This window comes from Centroberyx gerrardi, chromosome 8, assembly GCF_048128805.1.
Source record: "Centroberyx gerrardi isolate f3 chromosome 8, fCenGer3.hap1.cur.20231027, whole genome shotgun sequence".
Taxonomy (NCBI): Eukaryota; Metazoa; Chordata; class Actinopteri; order Beryciformes; family Berycidae; genus Centroberyx; species Centroberyx gerrardi.
The window spans coordinates 4,810,264-4,830,355 of record NC_136004.1 but is presented as its reverse complement, the minus strand read 5'-3'; the positions used below and the strand labels follow the sequence as shown (position 1 = coordinate 4,830,355).

General features: G+C 40.8%; 1 protein-coding gene across 2 annotated transcripts; it reads left to right on the top strand.

Annotated features, from left to right (window-relative positions):
- Positions 1 to 3,417: 3,417 nt before the first annotated feature.
- On the top strand, positions 3,418 to 14,916 carry dpp7 (dipeptidyl-peptidase 7). 2 transcript variants are annotated; one of them, XM_071897185.2, is made up of 14 exons: positions 3,418 to 3,560; positions 4,248 to 4,380; positions 4,477 to 4,616; positions 6,041 to 6,204; positions 6,861 to 6,996; positions 7,688 to 7,769; positions 7,941 to 8,107; positions 8,888 to 8,948; positions 9,725 to 9,843; positions 12,742 to 12,898; positions 13,643 to 13,707; positions 13,796 to 13,866; positions 13,993 to 14,094; positions 14,172 to 14,916. In XM_071897185.2, the coding sequence occupies exons 1-14, from the start codon at positions 3,474 to 3,476 to the stop codon at positions 14,236 to 14,238; spliced, it is 1,551 nt and encodes a 516-aa protein (XP_071753286.1). In that variant the 5' UTR covers positions 3,418 to 3,473; the 3' UTR covers positions 14,239 to 14,916. The 2 variants fall into 2 exon arrangements, with proteins under 2 accessions (XP_071753286.1, XP_071753292.1); XM_071897191.2 differs by having other exon boundaries at positions 13,993 to 14,916.
- The last annotated feature ends 5,176 nt before the right edge of the window (positions 14,917 to 20,092 follow it).

Here is a 20,092-nt window from a genome sequence, read left to right as displayed (position 1 = left end):
TGGATTTAAGGAGCTTGTAGGAACTTTAGACCCAACCTACATTCTCCCATCTAGACAGGCATTAAAGTGCATGGTGGAAGAAAAAGAGAAGGCAAAGGAAGAGGTGCAGAAGGATGAGCTGTCGACTGTATTACTGGGAGTGGGGAAAGATAGTTGCCTGCTTCAGATCAAGTAAAGAAGGGCTTTCCCAATGCAGCAACAGATGGGGAGACCTACTCTCAAAGTGATGCAAGAGGTGGACACCCGGTGGAACAGCACCTATGCCATGCTGCAGCGGTTATTTAACCAAAGAGAGCACTTTGAGGACAGACCTGTGACCTCCGAGGAGTACCGCTCCATTAATGAGTGTCCGGGAGTACCGTCTCATTTCAATGAAGCAACCACTGAACTGTCTGAGGAGAGGAGAGTATCAGGGTCAAAGGTCATTCCTCTCATCCGCATGCTGAGACATGCTGTGAGCAGCAAACAAGCACTAGTTAAGGATGAAAAGGCACTGAGAGGTTGTCATCCATTGAGACTATGAGCGTAATGACACTGGCCACACTGCTTGACCCAAGATATAAAACTGTGGGCCTCTGCAGCCAGTCTAATGCACAGGCTGCTGTGAAATGGCTCACAGCAGTACGTGCCTCCATCATAAGGTCAGAGACAGCCCAAAACACCCCATCCACCTCCTCTCACATCCACCCGCTACAGCCAGAGCCAGCAGGAACTTCAGCCGGTCCTGCAACTCACTCAGGTACTATTTATGTTTTGTTCAGAGGTGGAGATTCGAGTCACATGACTTGGACTTGAGTCAGACTTGAGTCACAGTTTGAACTGCTTGAGACTTGACTAGATGCATGAAGAGAAAAGACTTGACTTGGGTTCTGGTGACTTGACTTTGACTTGTACTTTGACGACTTGAAAAGGTTTCTAAAGTCTTGACTTGAGATCTTGTGTTTGTGTAAATGACTTAGATTGAAAGTGATGAGATTTGTTCCAGCAGACGACTGAATTTAAATTCTGTTTTCTGAATTTGTATGGAATGATTGAATTTATTGAAGTTGAAACTGATTATAGAAATCAAACTCATGATGCTCTTACCAAGTTTTTATCCTATTAAAACCATATTGCACTGAAAAGTCCTAGATATTTAGTTTTCTTTAAGATATTAAATTGATACTGGACCCTTGATTTGTTCTGGCGTGACTTGACTTGTTTTACATTTAGACTTGTACCTCAAGACTTGAGACTAACTTGGGACTCGAACAAAGTTGACTTGGTCACACCTCTGGTATTGTTGTATAATCTTTTTGTTACTATTGACTTAAATTTGACATGGAAAATGCTTGTGTTGCAGGGCACATTAACAATTCAACGGCAGTTATTTGGTTTTGCCATTCTTTCAGGTGAGGATTCTGTGGGATCAGTTGGACAGCCACATGGTGGAAACCAGGCGGGTCAAAAATGCGACCGCAGATGCCACTGTCGAGGTTCAACGGTACCTGAGTGACCCTATAATACCATATTCTGAGGATCCATGCACTCCAGCCTCCTCAGTCCTCAGATACTCTCAAAAAGGCATGAGCAGAAAAAATCAACTCAGCCCTCCCACTGTGGAACAAATCCTATTCCTAATTAAAAACCTTTAATTCCAGTGATGACCCCTGTTCAGTTGCACAAGCACCTCCACTCCCCATTTAATAACATTTTCACTGCCCAGTCCACAAGCTCTTTCACTGCCCAATTCATCAAGCACTATCACTTCAACAGGCACTTATTTCTTGATTTAGAGTTCAGATATGAAGCCTAGATGAGCCTTGCCTATGAAATAATAGGTAAAGAACAATTAAGGCTGTGTGTTTCAGTCAGCAGGTTCACCATAAATACCAGATGTAGCCTATTCTAGAATTATAAGATGTTTCTATTTATTTATTCACCTATTGTCTTATTATGTTAAGTAATACAACCAAACGACATTATTACCGTTACTAGTTACGTTCATTGTTTTCCACAACAAATAACATGTTTTCAAAAGCACCAGAAGGAACCAATTCACAAGACGCAGTAGATTCATAGCTGCTGTTCGTCCTTTTGACCACCAGGTGCCACTAACGTGAATGAACCCTAATGAACCCTTTCTCGATACAATTGAAAGGAAAGCCTCATTGCTTCAGAAAGCTTCGTTTTGCCATCACTACTAATTTGTTTGGTTAACAAATTACTTTAAGTTGACTGTCTTTTCATCATTATCTTTTTCTCTTTTGAATGTGTTATCTCACATTCAAAAGAGAAAAAGATAATACATTCAAAAGAGAAAAAGATAATGATGAAAAGACAGTCAACTTAAAGTAATTTGAATGTGTTATCTCACCGGGCGCCGCGCGCCACCTCCAAACAAGTGTCAAAGAGTGACTGAGCACGAGCAGCCGTTTCGGCCAGTCCCAAATACAGTGTGTGGTGGAACGAACCATCTACCGGGAGATGAAGGGGGAGTTTAATTGATGGGATTGATAGTGTCGTGGCTTCTTTTATTTATAACTATAGCCAATATACGCCGTAAAGTTCCAACGCGCAGGTGAGTAGGCTACTCACAGTTTGTTGGTCTTGATGTGTTCTTGTTGGTGTTGCTTGGCTTGGCTTGTTCCGAACAAAGTATAACTCAGACACAACATCATTGCCAGCTTCCTCAGCAACCGTCAAATCAAAGTCAAGGTATCCACATTCGTCTCACTACCCTTCACTCCAGAAGCAGGTGTCCCCCAGGGAGCAGTACTTAGCCCACTCCTCTTCATCCTGTAGCCTAGATGTCGGACATCTATTACCCGCCCCCCACACAATAGCCCAAGTATTAATAATAAGTAATTCGCCTACGACCTCTGCTACTGGACCGGCTCCAGATCACCGCAACTTGCCGCAAATAAGACTGGCTTACAGAGTTTTTCTTAATCATGTTCAATGATGCAAATACTCTTTCTCCAGTCCATTGATTTCCTCTTTTTGTCTTGTTTTTGTGTGGTTTTTTTTTTTGTTTTCTCCCTATTTCTATTATTCATTTTATTTTATTTCACTATTTTTAACCAATTTATCAATAAAGGCTGCTCGGTCCTTTAGTTTGAGTTTTTGTTGTCATGCATTGATACAAACAAACATACAACAACTTGTGTCTACTAAATTAATTGAAACATCAGTTGTATGCATGTCTTCCATTGCATATTAAAATAAAACAGACGCCTAAATTATATTTTTGTTGTTACAGATCTATTTTGTTATTATTCAACACCAAACGCACTTGAATGCTCGAAAAGTCGCATTGAAGTGGGAGTAAGAGTTTACGAGGAGCACTTAAACGCAGCATATATCAAAACACTAGTCATAAACACAAGTCATGTGACACATTCATTTGGCGCAGGCGCGGTAGTGGCAGATAAAACCAGCACCTTTTAGCGGTGAAAGTAGCTGTAGTCACTAGTTTGTGACTCCTTTTCAACATGACTAAGATACTTGCTTTTGTAACACTAACCCTGGTCTCTCTTTGGGCAGGCGTGCTGCAGGGACTGCCAAGCAGATACTTTCAGGTAACGTTTTACTAAAATGTATTATTCGCTATGCTTCCGTCTTAAATGTAGCGAATATCAAACCAAACTCCATTCAAAAATCTTGCAATTTAATTTAACCTTGCTTTTCGGCATATGTACACCCTGTGTACCATGACATAAGCCCATGACGGATTTTTGTAAATTCGGCATACATGTGACCCAAGAAGCAGCTCTCTTACTTTAATAAAATCACAACTTTCAGAATTGCTGCTCAATAGGCCTTCTACATTGTAACGTTATTTTGGTGGGAGAGATTGTGGAAGTAACAGGCTAACCAGTTATAAAAGTTCAAGTTTTATTGAAGTAAATGTTTCTTGGTGTATCGGATGTATGCCGAATTGAAGAGTGGACCCTAACCATTCGGAAAAAGTCTTAAATCACATTCTACCAGCTAGCTATGTTTGCCGAATATCAAGGAAACTTTAATTGAGAGATTATTGAATGGAGTTTGGCGTGAAGGTCTTTCCATAGAGATACGACGTTCCATGGACTTTAAGTGAGAGTTTTAAGAAACAGTTTATCAACTCATGATGACCAAATCAAATTCTTGTTTTTTCCCCAATTTAAAAGGGCTCTGGTGTGCAGAGTGGAGGACTACAAGGTTAGATAGAGCTTAATGAATAAAGGACTCCCCCTGAATATAATACATGTTATTCATTTTTATAGTCAAGAAAACATCATGAGCTCAAGGCAGAGCATGAACCCCAGTTCACAGAGAAGTATTTCACTCAGACTATGGACCACTTCAACTTTAACAGCATGGGGAATGGGACCTACAACCAGCGTTACCTGATCACCGGTAAATCCACTAACCAGTTTCCCAGTAAATATACCTGTATAACATCCATACATGAGCATATTTTAATCATCATGGCCTCTTTTTCCCCCACTTCAGATAAGTACTGGAAGAAAGGCTACGGGCCTATTTTCTTCTACACTGGCAACGAGGGAGACATCTGGGATTTCGCCCTCAACTCTGGGTTCATCACAGAGTTGGCTGCCCAGCAGAGAGCCTTGGTCATATTTGCTGAACATGTAAGAGTACAGACATTAACATCAATGATGAAAATATTTTGGTTCTGTGAAGGCTTGGCTGTATTAATGCAGTCAGTGTAATCAGGAGTATGAACAGGAGCCAAGAGGCTCGGAGACATTAGCTGTTATTGGGAATTAAACCTGGGACTTTTCAGTTACGGGACGGGTCTCTCTATCCACTAAGCCTACAGTATAAAGGTTGACTGGAAAATTCATCACATGAGAGAAATCTTTATATCATTATACAGCTAGAGACAATGACTAATTTGGTTATGGTCTGAGCTGACCAAGACCAGGTCTTTATAGTTATATAGTTTGAAAAGTGCTTTAACAATCAAATAAAAGCAAACATCAGAGGCTGAATTGGGTCGCTGTATGAGTGTGTGAGCAAGCATGTTGTTCTAGCAAAGTGTAATGGCTGCAGAGTGTGTGTGTGTGTGTGTGTGTGTGTGTGTGTGTGTGTGTGTGTGTGTGTGTGTGTGTGTGTGTGTGTGTGTGTGTGTGTGTGTGTGTGTGTGTTAGAGTCAGAGACACAGTGATATAGTGAGTGATTTGTGTGTGTCAGCGCTTTTGAATTACTAAGGCACAAATGATAAATTATGTATAGTGGAGTGAAATGCCGACAGTGTGCAGAGAGTCAATTCTTGACTAAACACTTTTTGGCTAAACGATTATGGCTGAGTAGAGCTTGCAAATAATATGGCAATGGGAAACAGATGGTTACAGTTTGATTCATACTGTCAGCTGATTCCTGACTTGTCACCACCCTCCAACCAAGTCCAAACTGCCACTTCTGCAATGAAACCAACCATCATAAAAAAATCTAGTTAGCTGTTAAAATAGTGAAGATGGACGGTTAATTTGGGGATTTCAGAGTATCTGTGGGTCCTTAAATGATCTAGACATAAGGCCTTAAAAGCTATTAATTAATTATTTACTTACAGGTCTTATTTCTTTCTGCTGCATGTCCACTCTTAGATTAATACAGAACAGGGTTAGCACTACAATCTGCATCCTATCTGCTTTACGAAACACAATTGGACTTCAAGAGGCATAACAGTTAATTCCCTGGTGTCCTTTAGTTGCCTATTTCTAGTTTCACAACTTTCATTAGCTATGTTCAATCCTAAACAGACTTAAATTAAATTTCAGGCAGCATGTAGAAAGGTAGAAAATTTGCCCTTCTGAAACCCGCAGACACCCTGGATTTATCAGATTTATATGTGGCCAGAAGACAAAAGTTAGTTTCTTGCCCTGAGTCACATGCAACTCCTGACCATTGCAGAACTTGGAGCAGTTCCTGAATAGCGGCGCATGTCTGCCAGTCAGGAAGCCGCTGGAGCTGACCGTATGAACTGAAGCTTTGACAAGGCACGCGCTTGTTTTGAATGCTTGACTAAGCTTGAAACCTCCCTCCCTGACAGAGGTACTACGGCAAATCCCTCCCGTTTGGCCAGGAGTCCTTCAACATCCCCCAGGTCGGCCTGCTGACAGTGGAGCAGGCCCTCGCCGACTACGCTGTCATGATCACCGAGCTGAAACAGCAGCTAGCGGCCGCAGCCTGTCCTGTCATCGTATTCGGTGGCAGGTAAGAACTATCGGGCCGATATTGGCCTTTTATTAAAAATCTATATCAGTACGGCGCTTGTTGTCTATGGGAAGCCCTTAACCTGATTTGATTCTAATTCGACATTTTGATTGGATTCCACACAAGTATGTGTAAATATGCATTATTGTACTGAGAGTTTTAGTGTCCCATGGTCCAAATGTTTCAGGGGCTTTTCCACCCTGACAAGAATAAAATTCTGGGGGATTTCTGGGCATGAAAATGGTCATATTTAAAGGTATTGAATATCTGCACAAAGTGCCTCTTATTGCAGATTCAATCCAAAAATATCTGTATCAGCCTTCAAAAACCCCTATCTGTCAAACCCCAGTAAGAACTTGCACACATAAAATATGATGCCAGATTTAACACTGGCTGCAGTACTGGGTTTCAGTGAGTGATCTGAGCCCGCTTGTATTTACACTTTCACTCTTGGAATTATGAAGCAGCCTAAAGAGAAGTTTCCCTTTACTTTGAGATGGCCTAATTATTTATAAGTGGGCAACTTGGCGCTGACCCAGTTATTCCTCAGCTTCTCCCAAGCCAGAAAGAAAAGAATCTTTTCTAAAACAAAGAGAATAACAGTCATTTCTTATCTTTGAATAATTGTTTGAGGTTGTCCCACCTCTCCCCTGCAGCTATGGAGGGATGCTTTCTGTCTACATGAGACTGAAGTATCCAAACATTGTGGCCGGAGCCCTGGGTGCCAGCGCCCCCATACTGTCAACTGCTGGGATGGGAGACTCCAGGCAGTTCTTCCGGGACGTTACATCTGTAAGTTGAACGAATGTGGAGACAAAAGAATGCAGTTGATTGTATCAAGCAGTTGATTATCATTCAATGCTCCAGTCTGCAGACCATTAACTTAAGGAGATCACAGTGACTTGTATGTATGTATGTAGGCTTGCCATAGGTCTGCAGACTGAAATGTCAACTGATGCAGATTCCATTAACTGCATTCTACACCCCCGACTATTTTCCATCAGTCCAGCTTTCTCTGGACGGAGCCTCTCTCACTGCTGTTTGGGAGACACTTTTGGATTTCACTCTTAAGCTTCGATTCATTGCTTCCTGTGTGAAGTTTTCCCTCCAGAGACCAAAAGGGACACACAAAATTAATTTGGGCAAACAGGGTGAATCTACGGCGTCTTGATTAGCGGGGACGCTTTACTCTGCTGCAGCCCCACTTTGTGGTTGAGGCTGATAAGATGGGTGGATGTTTACACAAAAGTCTTGCCTGGTGCAGCTTTACACTGTTAACATTTTTGCAAGGACCTTGTAAAAAAAGTTAGACAATTTAATCTTGTGCTGTCAGTCATTTTGTATGTGCGTCATTTGTTTTTTCAAATTGAGGAAGATCTATTTTGGAAACAGAACTCTTAATTTAGACATCTGTACATTGCAGTTGATTCACACTGTCTTGACATCGCCAACTGATTTTTTTTTTTTTTGTTTGTTTGCAAAGGATTTTGAGAGCTACGCCCCAGAATGCAAAGATGCTGTGAGAGGAGCTTTCCAGCAGCTGCAAGAATTAGCTGAACACCAAGGTAAATGTTGCAGTAGAATGACTCCTCCTATAGAAAATCTATGCAAATCTCTACCAGGACAGGCTCTGACCTCTCTGAAATTCCATATTGAACACTGACCAAATCCATTCAAGTAAAGTCTGGAATGAAAAGTGTGGAACGTTTTAAGCCAGTCCTGTTGACTTCCCACAGATTACAGTCGTATCCAGTCGGAGTTCTCCCTGTGTAAGACTCCATCCTCTCCTAAAGACATCCACCAGCTGAACGGCCTGCTGAGGAACGCCTTCACCCTGATGGCTATGCTGGATTACCCCTACAGCACTCACTTCTGGGGCAACTTGCCAGCCAACCCCGTCAAGGTACAGAAAAAAACACAAATGTGTCACGAATCTCCTAGCACCCACGTCTGGCTCCATCATGGAGGTCCATCAGAGAAGTGGCTGAAGCAATGGAAAAAGCAATGGAAAAAGAGAGATACCTGAGAAAGTGTGGCGTGGGTGTAGGTCCATTCAGTAATGTTAGAAGTAAAAGCGAATAGTCTGAGGTAGATTTGTTTCCAAATTTAGGTTACTGTGACACATAAACTGTCTTACCAACCTGTTACCAAGTTTAAATAGGTTTAAGATAAGATGAAACTTTACTGATGCCCGTGGGGAAACTGGGTCGTTGCAGCAGCAAATAGTAATGCTATTAATACAGCAAACAGTAATAGAATATAAATAAAAATGGAGCAAATAAGAGGTTTCAGCCTTCATTTTCGACAGTAGAACGTATTAAGTGAAACTTTAATGACTTACAGCACGTCTACAGGGGGTGCAAAATAACAGCCGCAAGCCATACTGAGACAAAGAAATTAACTGAAAATATGTACAATATGGATAGATACAAAAAAAAAATTGAAATATTTGCAATATTAAAAAAAAGAATAATTATTTAAAAGATCAAGATATACACAATATATAACAAATGGAGAAAACATGAAGGCACAAGTGTGCATTGTGCCTTGTATTTGCATTTCAGCCAGTAAAGGGAAATAAATCCCCAAGAGGGTAAGCAACAAAAGGTCCTGGGCATGTCCTTTGCCCATTTATAATTTTATGATCCGAGCGATGTATAATTATGATGACTTGCTTTTCCAGATGGCATGTGACACTATGCTGAGTGGATCTGATCTGCTGGTGAACCTCAGAAACACTGCAGGTAAAGGAAGTGGACTCATTGTTCTATAACATACCCATCATTTGGTTATTAGCCCAAAATGAAAAAGAATTAAGATACTTTTTTGAAGGATAGTAGGTAACTTAAGTCCTTGGCTGACAAAATCACGCTACAAATTTCAGACTGGGTTCTATATATTTTAGAGAATATTGAACGATGATGGGTATGTAGAGTTCTGGAGATGATCTCTTCTGTTGCATTTCATGTCAACACACTCTAGAGGGTGCTGGCCTGCTTCAGACTGATGGTGTCTAACAAGATGTTCACCATTTGGGGAAAAATAGACACCTACTGTTATCAAATGATTACCAAGATGAAAGAAAACCACATTATTTCATGTGTGTATATATATATATATATATATATATATATATATATATATATATATATATATATATATATATATATATATTTTAATAGTAACCATTAAAAGAAATGAGTCTTCCTAGGATCTTTGCATACAAATGCTTATATTTGTAAGTATAGAATCACCTGTTTCGTTCCAAAATGGATTCCCGGTCCCTTCTGTGTGGAGTTTGCATGTTCTCCCCATGTTCTCCTGGGTTTCCTCCCACAGTCAGGTGGACTGGAGATTCTAAACGCCCATAGGTGTGAATGGGAATTTGTCTATCTGTGTTAGCCCTGTATAGACTTGTGACTTGTGGCTGCTAGATGCATAGGAACTCCCACATGAAATAACACAAATAACCTACATTTAATTGTGACGTTTTTAACTCCTGTTGGTTTTTGTCCTACAGGAATTGTGTACAACTCTACCGGGGTGCTGACTTGCTTCGATCTGTACAGTCTGTATATAGAGTGTGCCGATCCCACTGGCTGTGGACTTGGCTTCAACAGCCTGGCCTGGGACTACCAGGTACTCACAGGACACCAAGTTACTTTACATGCCATCAAATCACGTTTTAGGCTGGCACTCTTGTTCAGAGGGGTTCAGTGTAGGGTTCAATCGATATGGGTTTCTGAAGGCCGATGCATTTTGGATAGAAGCTGCTGATAGCCGATATTATGTGCCAATAAATTAAGAGTATTCAGTTTTATTCATGTCAGGGTGGAAAAGCCTCTGAAAAAGCATTTAGACCATCATGGGACACTAAAACTCTCCACTGAAACCCAGGACAGTCACAATAACAACAACTTGCTCATACATATTTATGTGGAATCTGATCAAAATGTCGCTCTAGAATCAATTCAGGTTAAGGTCTTAGTATTGGTTAATTCTACAATAAATATGTAATCAAACCGACTGCATCATATTGGAGATTAACTGGCCGATGTCTAAAACTTCAGTGGCCATTTTTTCAAAAGGACATTCCCTATATGAAAAAAATGTTTTCCCACGGCGCAGCCGAGGGCATCACGAGGCACATTCAGGTCAGTCAGTCAGTCAGTCAGTCAGTCAGGTAACGCTTAGTGAGATGGCCTCTAGAGGGCGTCTTTGACTAAGAGATGGCCTCTCTCCTATGGGCTAAATGCCACATTCAGTCTCATACTGATGATGCCATATTGCATCTCACACAGAGCCACACTCTTCACCATCAATTTACAGACATCCACATCTTCTGCTGTCCGGTAGGTCACGTTACTACCTGTGGTCTGTAGCGTTGGTGGAATAGGTCATTTAACCGATAAATGTGTCGCACTAGCTGAGCATTGCTCCCACACACACTGAGCTCCACTCTCTGCCGTTAATTTACAGACATCCACGTCGTCCGTTGCCCTATAAACTTTAACGCTAGGTAACGTTATTACCTGTGGTATTTAACTTAATTTAATTAACAGTGATTTAATATGGAGGGAATGGAACATGATCCAAAAAAGAATTAAATTTTTGTAGCTCAAAACAACAAGACTGGTTTTCTGAAATTTATTATAAATAGGGCTGGGAAAATTAACGTGTTAATTTTTGCGATGAATCTGAAATGTTTAACGCATTAAAAAAAATGCAATTGACGCAGTGTTGATTTTTTTTCCCACGGCGCAGCCGAGGATAGAAAGCATCTTTGGCTGCGAGTTGCAGTGTCTCCCATAGGCAAAATAAAAGTTGGTCGATGTATAGAAATTGATCTAAATAGATCTCTAATGTGCCTGATGTCACATCACGTCATGTCTGTTATTTGGCGATGACCAGCAGACCAGCAGCTTTGAATTCAATACAGAGTCTCGTGAAAACAAAAGTGAAACTTAACATTCCACAGTTTGCGCCAAACTCGCCTGTGTTAGTGATGGGATTTGTAAACAGTAACGTGATAACTTGTCTTCTGCTGCCCTACACACTTTAACGGTAGGTAATGTTATCACCTTGTGGTATTGAAGTAACGTTAGTGGACCTGTATAGGATCTGTGCTTGTTTTCCCATGGCAGCATAAAGAGGCATTTTCAGGTCAGGCAAGTAGTCAGTCTGTCATCTACGTTTTCTTTAATAGGCCTCTAGAGGGCGCCGTGGGCCTGGACAGGATCTGTGCTTGTTTTTTCCAACTCAACTAAAATATGCCACTAAATTTCACCTGCTGCTTCTTAACAAAAATAGCTGGTCATTTCCAGAGGGGTTCTACTTTATGCGGAATTTTACATGGAAAAAACAGGGGTAAACTGAGATTTTTGCCAAATACATAGTATTTTGTAAATAATTGATCAAAAAACTATTTTTACAAATCTCCTGTAAATTACAAACGGTTTAGTTATTCATCAGTATGAAAGAGGAAAATGTATGCATTTAAAAAAAAAATAAAAAAATTAGATCATTTGAATATGTTAATAACAAAATAAATTAAAGTCACAATACAAAAAGTGTTTGTATTTGTGTCCATATTCAACATAGAAAATGTCATTCTGATGAGATGAAAGGAATTTTTTTTCCCATATACACCTGTTGTGCTTTGCCTTGAATAGACCTCGTAAGTCAGACTTCCGGTCCCATAGCGATTTCTCCGTGGGGAAAATGAATGGGGTTTCACATAATCGTCTCTGTCACAGTCTGCGTTCAATGCAGAATTTTCAAAGTCGGTCCATTTTTAGCTACATATATTTATGTCTCTAATGGCACTGGGTCCGTTCATTTCTGTAACCGCGTTCTAGTCTAAGCAGTATTTTTGCTAGCAACAAGCTAAACACTTAAGCGCATATAACTTGCGTCACCCGCTGGTGGCGTAGCGTAGGTCTCCCCCCGGCAGACCTTCTCCCTCTCTCTACTCTCTCTGTCTCTCTCATCTGAGCACCTACACCGCTATGTTTGCTGAATCGATTGCATATCTTTGATTTCCACGTTTTATACTGTAGATAAAACTAATCATCAGAGTGAACTTAGAATAACACCATTGGTATATGAAATAGAGAAGAGTCATTTAATTGTTTGGTTGTTTTAGGATCATTAGTTTTCCTGCAGAAAGGTGCTGACAGGAGGCACGACAACAACGCTGATCCTTTGCCGCTGCCAGCGGGTGACGCAAATTATATACGCTGAAGTGTTTAGCTTGTTGCTAGCAAAAATACTACTTGGACTAGAAAACGGTTACAGAAATCAACGGACCCAGTGCCATTAGAGACATAAATATACGTAGGTAAAAACGGACCGACTTTGAAAATCCTGCATTAAACGTAGACTGTGACAGAGACGATTATGTGAAACCCCATTCATTTTCCCTACAGAGAAATCGCTATGGAAACGTGGGCAAGGCTGACGTCATTGGACTTACGAGGTCTATAGCTCACTCTGCTAACACACCTGTTGTTGCTCCTTGCCTCCCTCTGGCTGCAGGCATGTACAGAGATCGAGCTTTGCTATGAGAGCAACAATGTGACGGACATGTTTCCTCCCATGGCCTTCACTGAGAAAGACCGGGAGCTGTACTGCAGCAAGCGCTGGGCCGTGATCCCACGACCTCACTGGCTCAAAATCCAGTACTGGGGCGACGGTGAGGACTGAACACTGCAAACTACTGTATACAGGGTTCCCACTGGGCACTGCCAATGGAGTGAGATGCTTTCACTTCCAATGCAAATCAACTTGTTTCAAATATTGACTGGTTCTCAAATTTCACAAGTGAAACTGCATTAGAAACAAGTGGAATTAATTCACCCCCCCCAACAGAATTTTTCACTTGTTTTAGGAATGGTAAGATTTTAAGACTGAGCATGAGGCGTGGCATTGTTTGCAGTCAGTGGTTTCATTCCACAGTGCTTTTTTGTTTTACCAGGTTATTCCCATCTCTCCCATCCAAAACAGATCAGTTCATCCCTATAAGTGTCAGTGTCAGGAAGAGACAGAAATGCATAAGTTGGAAAGGGAGAGAAATGCATAAATTGGTATTTCAGAATTGGAGTGTAATTGAATTCTCCTGTGTTTTTTTTGTTTTTTTTTAGATAATTTCCTCCACCAAGGAGGTTATGTTTTCGCCTGTTAACCCTTTATCTATCCATGTGTAGCAAACAGAGTTCTGTTAAATTTAGTGGATAGACAGACTTTGAGCCAACGATTAGATATTGGTGGTGAACGGATCTGGGATTTCTCATTTTCAAATGGAGGATTCCTTGTTTTGGAATTTAGCACTTCAAATGTAGAGTTACTACTGAATATTCCCACAGCATTTCTCCAACAATTATTTTTTCCATCTTGGAAAAAGCAATTATTTCTAATAAAGTCTTCGCTTGTGTTTCAGCCCTCTCCGCAGCCAGCAACATTATTTTCTCCAATGGAGATCTGGACCCCTGGGCGAATGGAGGGGTAAGAGACTGAGATGAGATTGTTCGCTTCCATTAACCCCGAAGTCACGCCGTCTGATCTCTGAGTTAATTGGCTCTGTGCTCTTCAGGTGCGCAAGTCCTTGAGCTCATCACTGATTGCAATCAACATTTCTGGAGGAGCCCATCATCTAGATTTGAGGTAAAGCATGCTGTTGGGCCCCCCTCAAGTGTCATTCTTCTCATTAAACCCAATGCACTGGGTTTTTTTTGCATTCTACACATAGAAATACAATCTGACATGGGTCTGTGTCGTTGCTTTATTCAGAGAATCCAACGACGCTGATCCAGTGTCGGTGATCAACGCCAGGAAGACAGAAGCTGACCTCATCGCACGGTGGGTGAAGATGGAGAGGACGAGATTACAACAGTCACTTTAATTGTTTCAGTGTTTTGTTTCAGAGCTGTAGTCAAGACTGCCATAGTCGAGTCCAAGTCAATTGGAAGAGCAGGTCCAAAGGGAGTCGAGACCAGAGCAAATCGAGTCCTATTCCAAGACCAGAACAGGCAATAAACAGTGTATATTTCTTTCCAAATCCAAAAATAATAACAGGGATGCAAACTAGTCACTTTTAGGTGACAGTCACCTTTTTGATCCCAAAATAGGGCACTTGAGTGAATGATTTCTGAGTGGTTTTGTGTCTGCCCTGGTATCTGTCACCTTTTTCACTCTCCATGAATTTGCATCCCAGTAATAAGGACTTTCTGAAGGATTTGTCTACAAGAGGGCCAAGTGTATGCAGGTTTTCATCAATGAAATCACCTGCTGTAGTCTTTGATTGGAATGAAAACCTGCATACACTTGGCCCTCTATGGCACATGGTTGAATGCCTTACAACATCCAACTAATCAATACATAGGAATTGACTAATCAATGCAAAGAAGTTTGAGGCCCATTACATACAGTTTGAGTTCCTTTAAACTGTTTGTAGTGCTGGGGAAAACAAAAGAACCTCAAAACAACCTTTTATTTTTGGATAGTATGGTCTGTAAATAGAAATAGACGCGAAACCAAGATGTCAGAAAGATGTCCATGATGTCAGAAAACTGGTCTGCAAACCAGACTCAATACATAGACCAGACTGGAATACTACAGCCCTGGTTTGTCTCATGAATGTCTCAATGAATGACACGGGTGTACCATTTCTGTTCAATAAAATCTTTTTAATCTCCACATTTTTACAAAATTAAAGCAGATCCAGCGTTTATTGTAAACCAGGTGACATCAACAATACATATTGTTATGTTTAGGATGAATTTTGAAATAATAAATTACGAAAATGCAGAACAGTGCCCCTCCTTCCCTCCCTCCATCCAATCAGAACAAAGCCCTTGAAGTGTGTTTGCCACCACATTCATAGACATCCCACGCTACAGCATTAGGACAGAGATCATACAAACGTGTGTTCGGACTTATGTAGGAGATGGGTTGGGTAGAGACAATTTTTTTTTAAGTCTTTGAAAGTCAATTTGCAGGCTTCCAATGTATTTTCCCCATGTGAAGATTTTAGTTGGTACTCAAGGATTCTACACTGTATAGCTGAAGATTATACTGTCTTCATGTGATTTTAAAATCAACCCTAAGCAAACTGTAGCTTGTTGATTGTATGAAGTATCATTATAACTGATAATTTGGTTTTTATTATCTTGGACTGCCGACATCAGTATTTACACCGTGTGTTGATACACAAGTGGGAAATATTGGAGCCTTCATCCTACTTGTAATTACCAATAAGAGGTTTACGTGAACGTTTTTCCGAGTTGGCAGCCCGCATTTGTGGTAAAAGCGGCATGTGATGACGTTAAATGTGTGATTGCAACAAATCTGGAAATCATCAAATCTGCTCTTACTAACCCCACCCATCTCATACTATAGTGTTTGACCTATGTCTGGTATATTTGCAACTCCATTATAAACCATTTTAAGTTGCACGGTTTTCATTTAAAAATTCACTTTCCTCAGACCTAAATTCCTTGACCTAATTTTAAGATATTGGATTATTTTCACAAGTATCATGACATGACATGGCAGTGGGTCTACAGCTACATAATATGTACTCACATTTACATCAGTCCTGAACAACAGTCCCCAACCCCAATACTTTCACAGACTGTGTTCCCAAATTCCCAAACTTCTCAAGACCTTGAAAAATCTAATTCACAGGGATGCAAACAACGCGCTTTTTGGCAAATGTCGCTTTTTTCACATCAATTTGAGTGACTTGTGTGTCCAGATTCGAAGAGAATTTTTTTTTTTTTGGGGGGGGGGGGGGGGGGGAGGTTATGGGTGACAGACGAATCTCCTTAACGATTCCTACAGTGTATTTCTGTCATGCTCATATGAGTGAACTGCATTGAGCAAAAAATTCTACTCAACTGTCAGGACCTGTTGCGAGGACCTCACATTATGTCACTGGTTAGGTGGTTGTTGCTGGACCGTGGCTGACAGCAGCAAACGCTCTCTCTCTACACTGCCAGCCGCCCCTCTTGACAGCCCCCCTCTCCCTCCCTCCCTCCAGTCTAACCCTCTGCCTGGCTGTACCCCCGAGAAGAGGGCCCAAGTTGTTCATTGTGAACCATTTTGTTGTAATATTGGTCCATCATGCCTTCAACAACATGTGTACTGATGCATGTACCGATTTACCCAGGGCCACCAAAAAAAAAACAATCTGTGCAGCGTAAAAGGTTTAAAGTTTTATCCATATTATTATATAATTATCATCATCATTATTGCTGTTTGATTATGGTTGGTATAATTTGTCATCGTTAGCATAATGGAAGCACCTGACTGTGGAAAGACAAGAAAAAGAAAGCTGCTTGTTTTTTTTTTATTCGTCTGGCTGTTGGTGATCTGATCTCACAGAGGGAGGGGAGTAATGGCTCAGAAAGAGACAAAGATGGCAGTCATGTTTGTACCGGTTTGGAAATGACTTACAGTGCTGAAATAAAATGTATTCTTTTAGTAAAAAAAGGAAGAAAAAAAAAAGTTGCAAACGCTAGGAAGTTTGAATAAGTTTTGAAGAAGAATAGCACAGGCCTTCATCACATGGTTATATATTACGCTGTGGCTTTTTTTTTTTCGACTTCGGGTAGCTCTCTTTTTTCACCATACATGTGTTTGCATCCCTGAATTCAGTTTTCAGACTTGCTTAGGAAACCTGTAAGTGGGCCACTAGAGCGGCCTCCTCACTACACAAAGTGTCCCAAAATATAGCGCCAGGCTTTTAATCCTTGAAATACCTGACCAAGATTTAATGTCATGATCATTCAAAAGCTATCGGATTTTTCAAAAATATTGCCATAAAACAAAATCATTTGTTTATTTTTAGTCTTGATCGTTAACATTAACCAAGAGCATCCTAAAACTACATTTTGAAAAACCTGCTTGACCATGACGGTTTTCCTCACCATGGTTAGCGGAGGATAGAATAGTCTTTTGGGTACAATATCAAAAGTAGGGTTAGACCGATATAATGGTTTGCCGATATATTGAGCCAATATTGGGCTTTTATTAAATATCGGATATCTGCAAGTCATGTTGTACACTGCCGATACGAGGGAGGTTCCTCCATGACCACAGCTACCTGAAACCAGTCTGGAAAACCTGCAATAAAATTATATTTTCTTGGCACATTTTAGTTATTCAGTTTTAGTGTCCCATGATGATCTAAATGCCGTTTCAGGGGCTTTTCCACTCTGGCAAAAATAGAATTCTAGTAACTTTTTGTCATGAAAGTGGTCAGATTTAAAAATGATTATTAGTTATCAGTGTCTTCAGTCAAAACATTTTGAAATCGGCCTTCAAAACCCAGATCGGTCGAACCCTTATCAAAAGCTCTGAAAATATTTCCTTTGTTTTAGAAAGAAATGGCTTTGGAGAAATGGCTTTTCATATTCAACACCCCCAACAAAACCAATCGCAAATGTTGCTAAATTTTTCAGCATATCTTTGGCTCAGGAATTATGCTGAACATCTAGGTAGGGATCACAGAGAAATAGAGCCCTTGTGTATACACACTGGTCAAGATCCATGTTGAGTAAACCCAATGATTGCTCTGAGGGACTACTGGAAAAATATCAATTCTCATTTCATTGTTTGAATATGTAAAAATATTCATATTTGCGCTGATCGCAATGACCGTATAGTTCTCAAATAGCAAAATCGGCAATGTGTGGACATGTCAAAAATAGCACGAACGGATTGAAATGGATATTAACATAGACAGTAAACAGTTGTCTGTTGAATGTTGTCTGAAGCAACATTGAAGGCACACGTGAGACGACGCCTATAGAGTCCAGGAAAGAATACATACACATCTGACATAATACACAAGATGGGGAGTTTGGTCTCAATACAAATTCATAAAAGAAACAACTACAAATAGAGCTATGATGTTAACCAATGGTATTTACAGGAATGACCGCAATTTGCTCTGTAGCTACTATTACTACTCAAATTCATGAGGAAAAAAAAACACAATGGTAATTCACTCTACCAGGATATATATAATTACTATACCATTATGTGTGTGTATATATATACATACACACACACACACACACACACACACACACACACACACACACACACACACACACACACACACACACACACACACACACACACACACACACACACACACACACACACACACACACTACTCAACTCAATATATTAAGCTAAATTTATACTTAATTTATACTTAATCTCACCAAGGTAATTTCTCACTAGAAAGTAAAATGCACTCTCCACCTTACCAGCAAAAACAATAAGAACAAGAGAAGAACAAAATGGAACATTCAATAAAAATAATAGCAGCTGCTCAGCCCAAAAAAAAAAAGAAACAGAAAAACAAACTCAGATGCTAAGTGCTCGCTTGCTATCCCCATAAAACAAAAGCTTCACAGTACAGAAGTAAATCACGCCGCTCGGCGACAACTGGAATAAGACCGAGGTCGTTCGAGTCCCGAGTGAAGACTGATGCTGCATCCATGTCATATGGGAAGAACCGTTGAAAGGCTTGACGGTTTAAAGCTACAACTTGGAAGTGTTTATGTATTCAAACTCATTTGAAGCCGCCAAGACGCCATGATTGAAATTTTACGTAGACTTTGGTTTCTCCTGCTCAGCTTTTTCACTTAACACAGATGCAATTTTTGGGACACACAGATTCATTCTCACTTTTTACTATTGAGCTGAGCGACCAGGGAAACCCTGCCGATGGACGGTCAACAAGCTTGCCACAGCTAAACTTTTTGCTGTTGGCCTCAACAGCCAATCAGATTCCTACGCTTCCTTGTTTCCCTACCAATGTGATTTAGTTTAATGAACAATAGTTCTGCCTGGCAAGTGTAAAATGGAGACGTTGACTACAGCCGTTCAAAGCCTCCCAGTTCACTTTAACCTTAAAGGCTACAGGAATAAAGGTCTCAAAAACGATGCTTGGAGAACAGCAGCATCCATCGTAGATTCCATGGTAAGCTCTGAACTAATTTTATTGAGGTTTTTGTTTATTTTTGATTAATGCTAAGTAGTGCTTGCTAGCTAGCTACAGTATGTTAAATCGTCGAAACGATGTGATGTTATGAAAGGCAATACCAAAGCAGTGAAAAACACATGATTTGCCTGTTCAAAACTTTGCAGACTACTACATAGATGCAATCGGAGCCACAGTTGGTCAGTGTGAACCATCAACGGAGTTGCTCGCAGTGTGATAATATTTACCACCTGAAAGCTGAGGTGAACGGTATTTTCAAGTAGGAAGCTCGCATGTACTGTCTTTCCCAGACAACCTGAATGCAGCATGAGAGCTGCGGGGACTTGAGATGCTCGTGCCCTTGGACGTTTCCGGAAGCTTCGGCTTTATTTCCTGTTTCCAAGAAGAAGAGGGCGGGCACCTTGAGGGCAGCCGTGGCCAGAGCACTCAGTGACCGTATTACACACAGTGTAATGAGGAATTTCCTTTGCATATCCCTGCAAGAGTCACACAAATGTACAAACATTACAGCACAGGGGTCAGGCTGTAGGTGGAGCAGGTAGGGGTCCAGTGTCTTGCCTGAGGACACTTCAGACCGGATGGCTGTTGTGGGGTCAAACCTGTGGCCTTATGCTTACAGGACGGTCTCTCTAACCATCTGACCAGCCTGCTGCCAAACCTAGCACTAGGGTTAGACCGATATATCGGGCTTTTTATTTAAAAAAAAAACATGGGTATGTGCCAGTCAGTGTCTGATATGATGCCATTTGATTGACTACATATTTATTGTAGAATTGCTCAATACTTCACTGGTTGTCTATGAGAAGCCCTTGACCTGCATTGGTTCTAATGCAACATTCTGATGGGATTTCAGCGGAGAGTTTTAGTGTC

Excerpts from the sequence above, each read along its gene's own strand:
- dpp7 (XM_071897185.2), top strand. The coding sequence starts at position 3,474 with ATGACTAAGATACTTGCTTTTGTAACACTAACCCTGGTCTCTCTTTGG. Across the intron at positions 6,205-6,860 it reads GTCATCGTATTCGGTGGCAG|CTATGGAGGGATGCTTTCTG; the intron begins GTAAGAACTATC and ends TCTCCCCTGCAG. Across the intron at positions 13,708-13,795 it reads ACCCCTGGGCGAATGGAGGG|GTGCGCAAGTCCTTGAGCTC; the intron begins GTAAGAGACTGA and ends TGTGCTCTTCAG.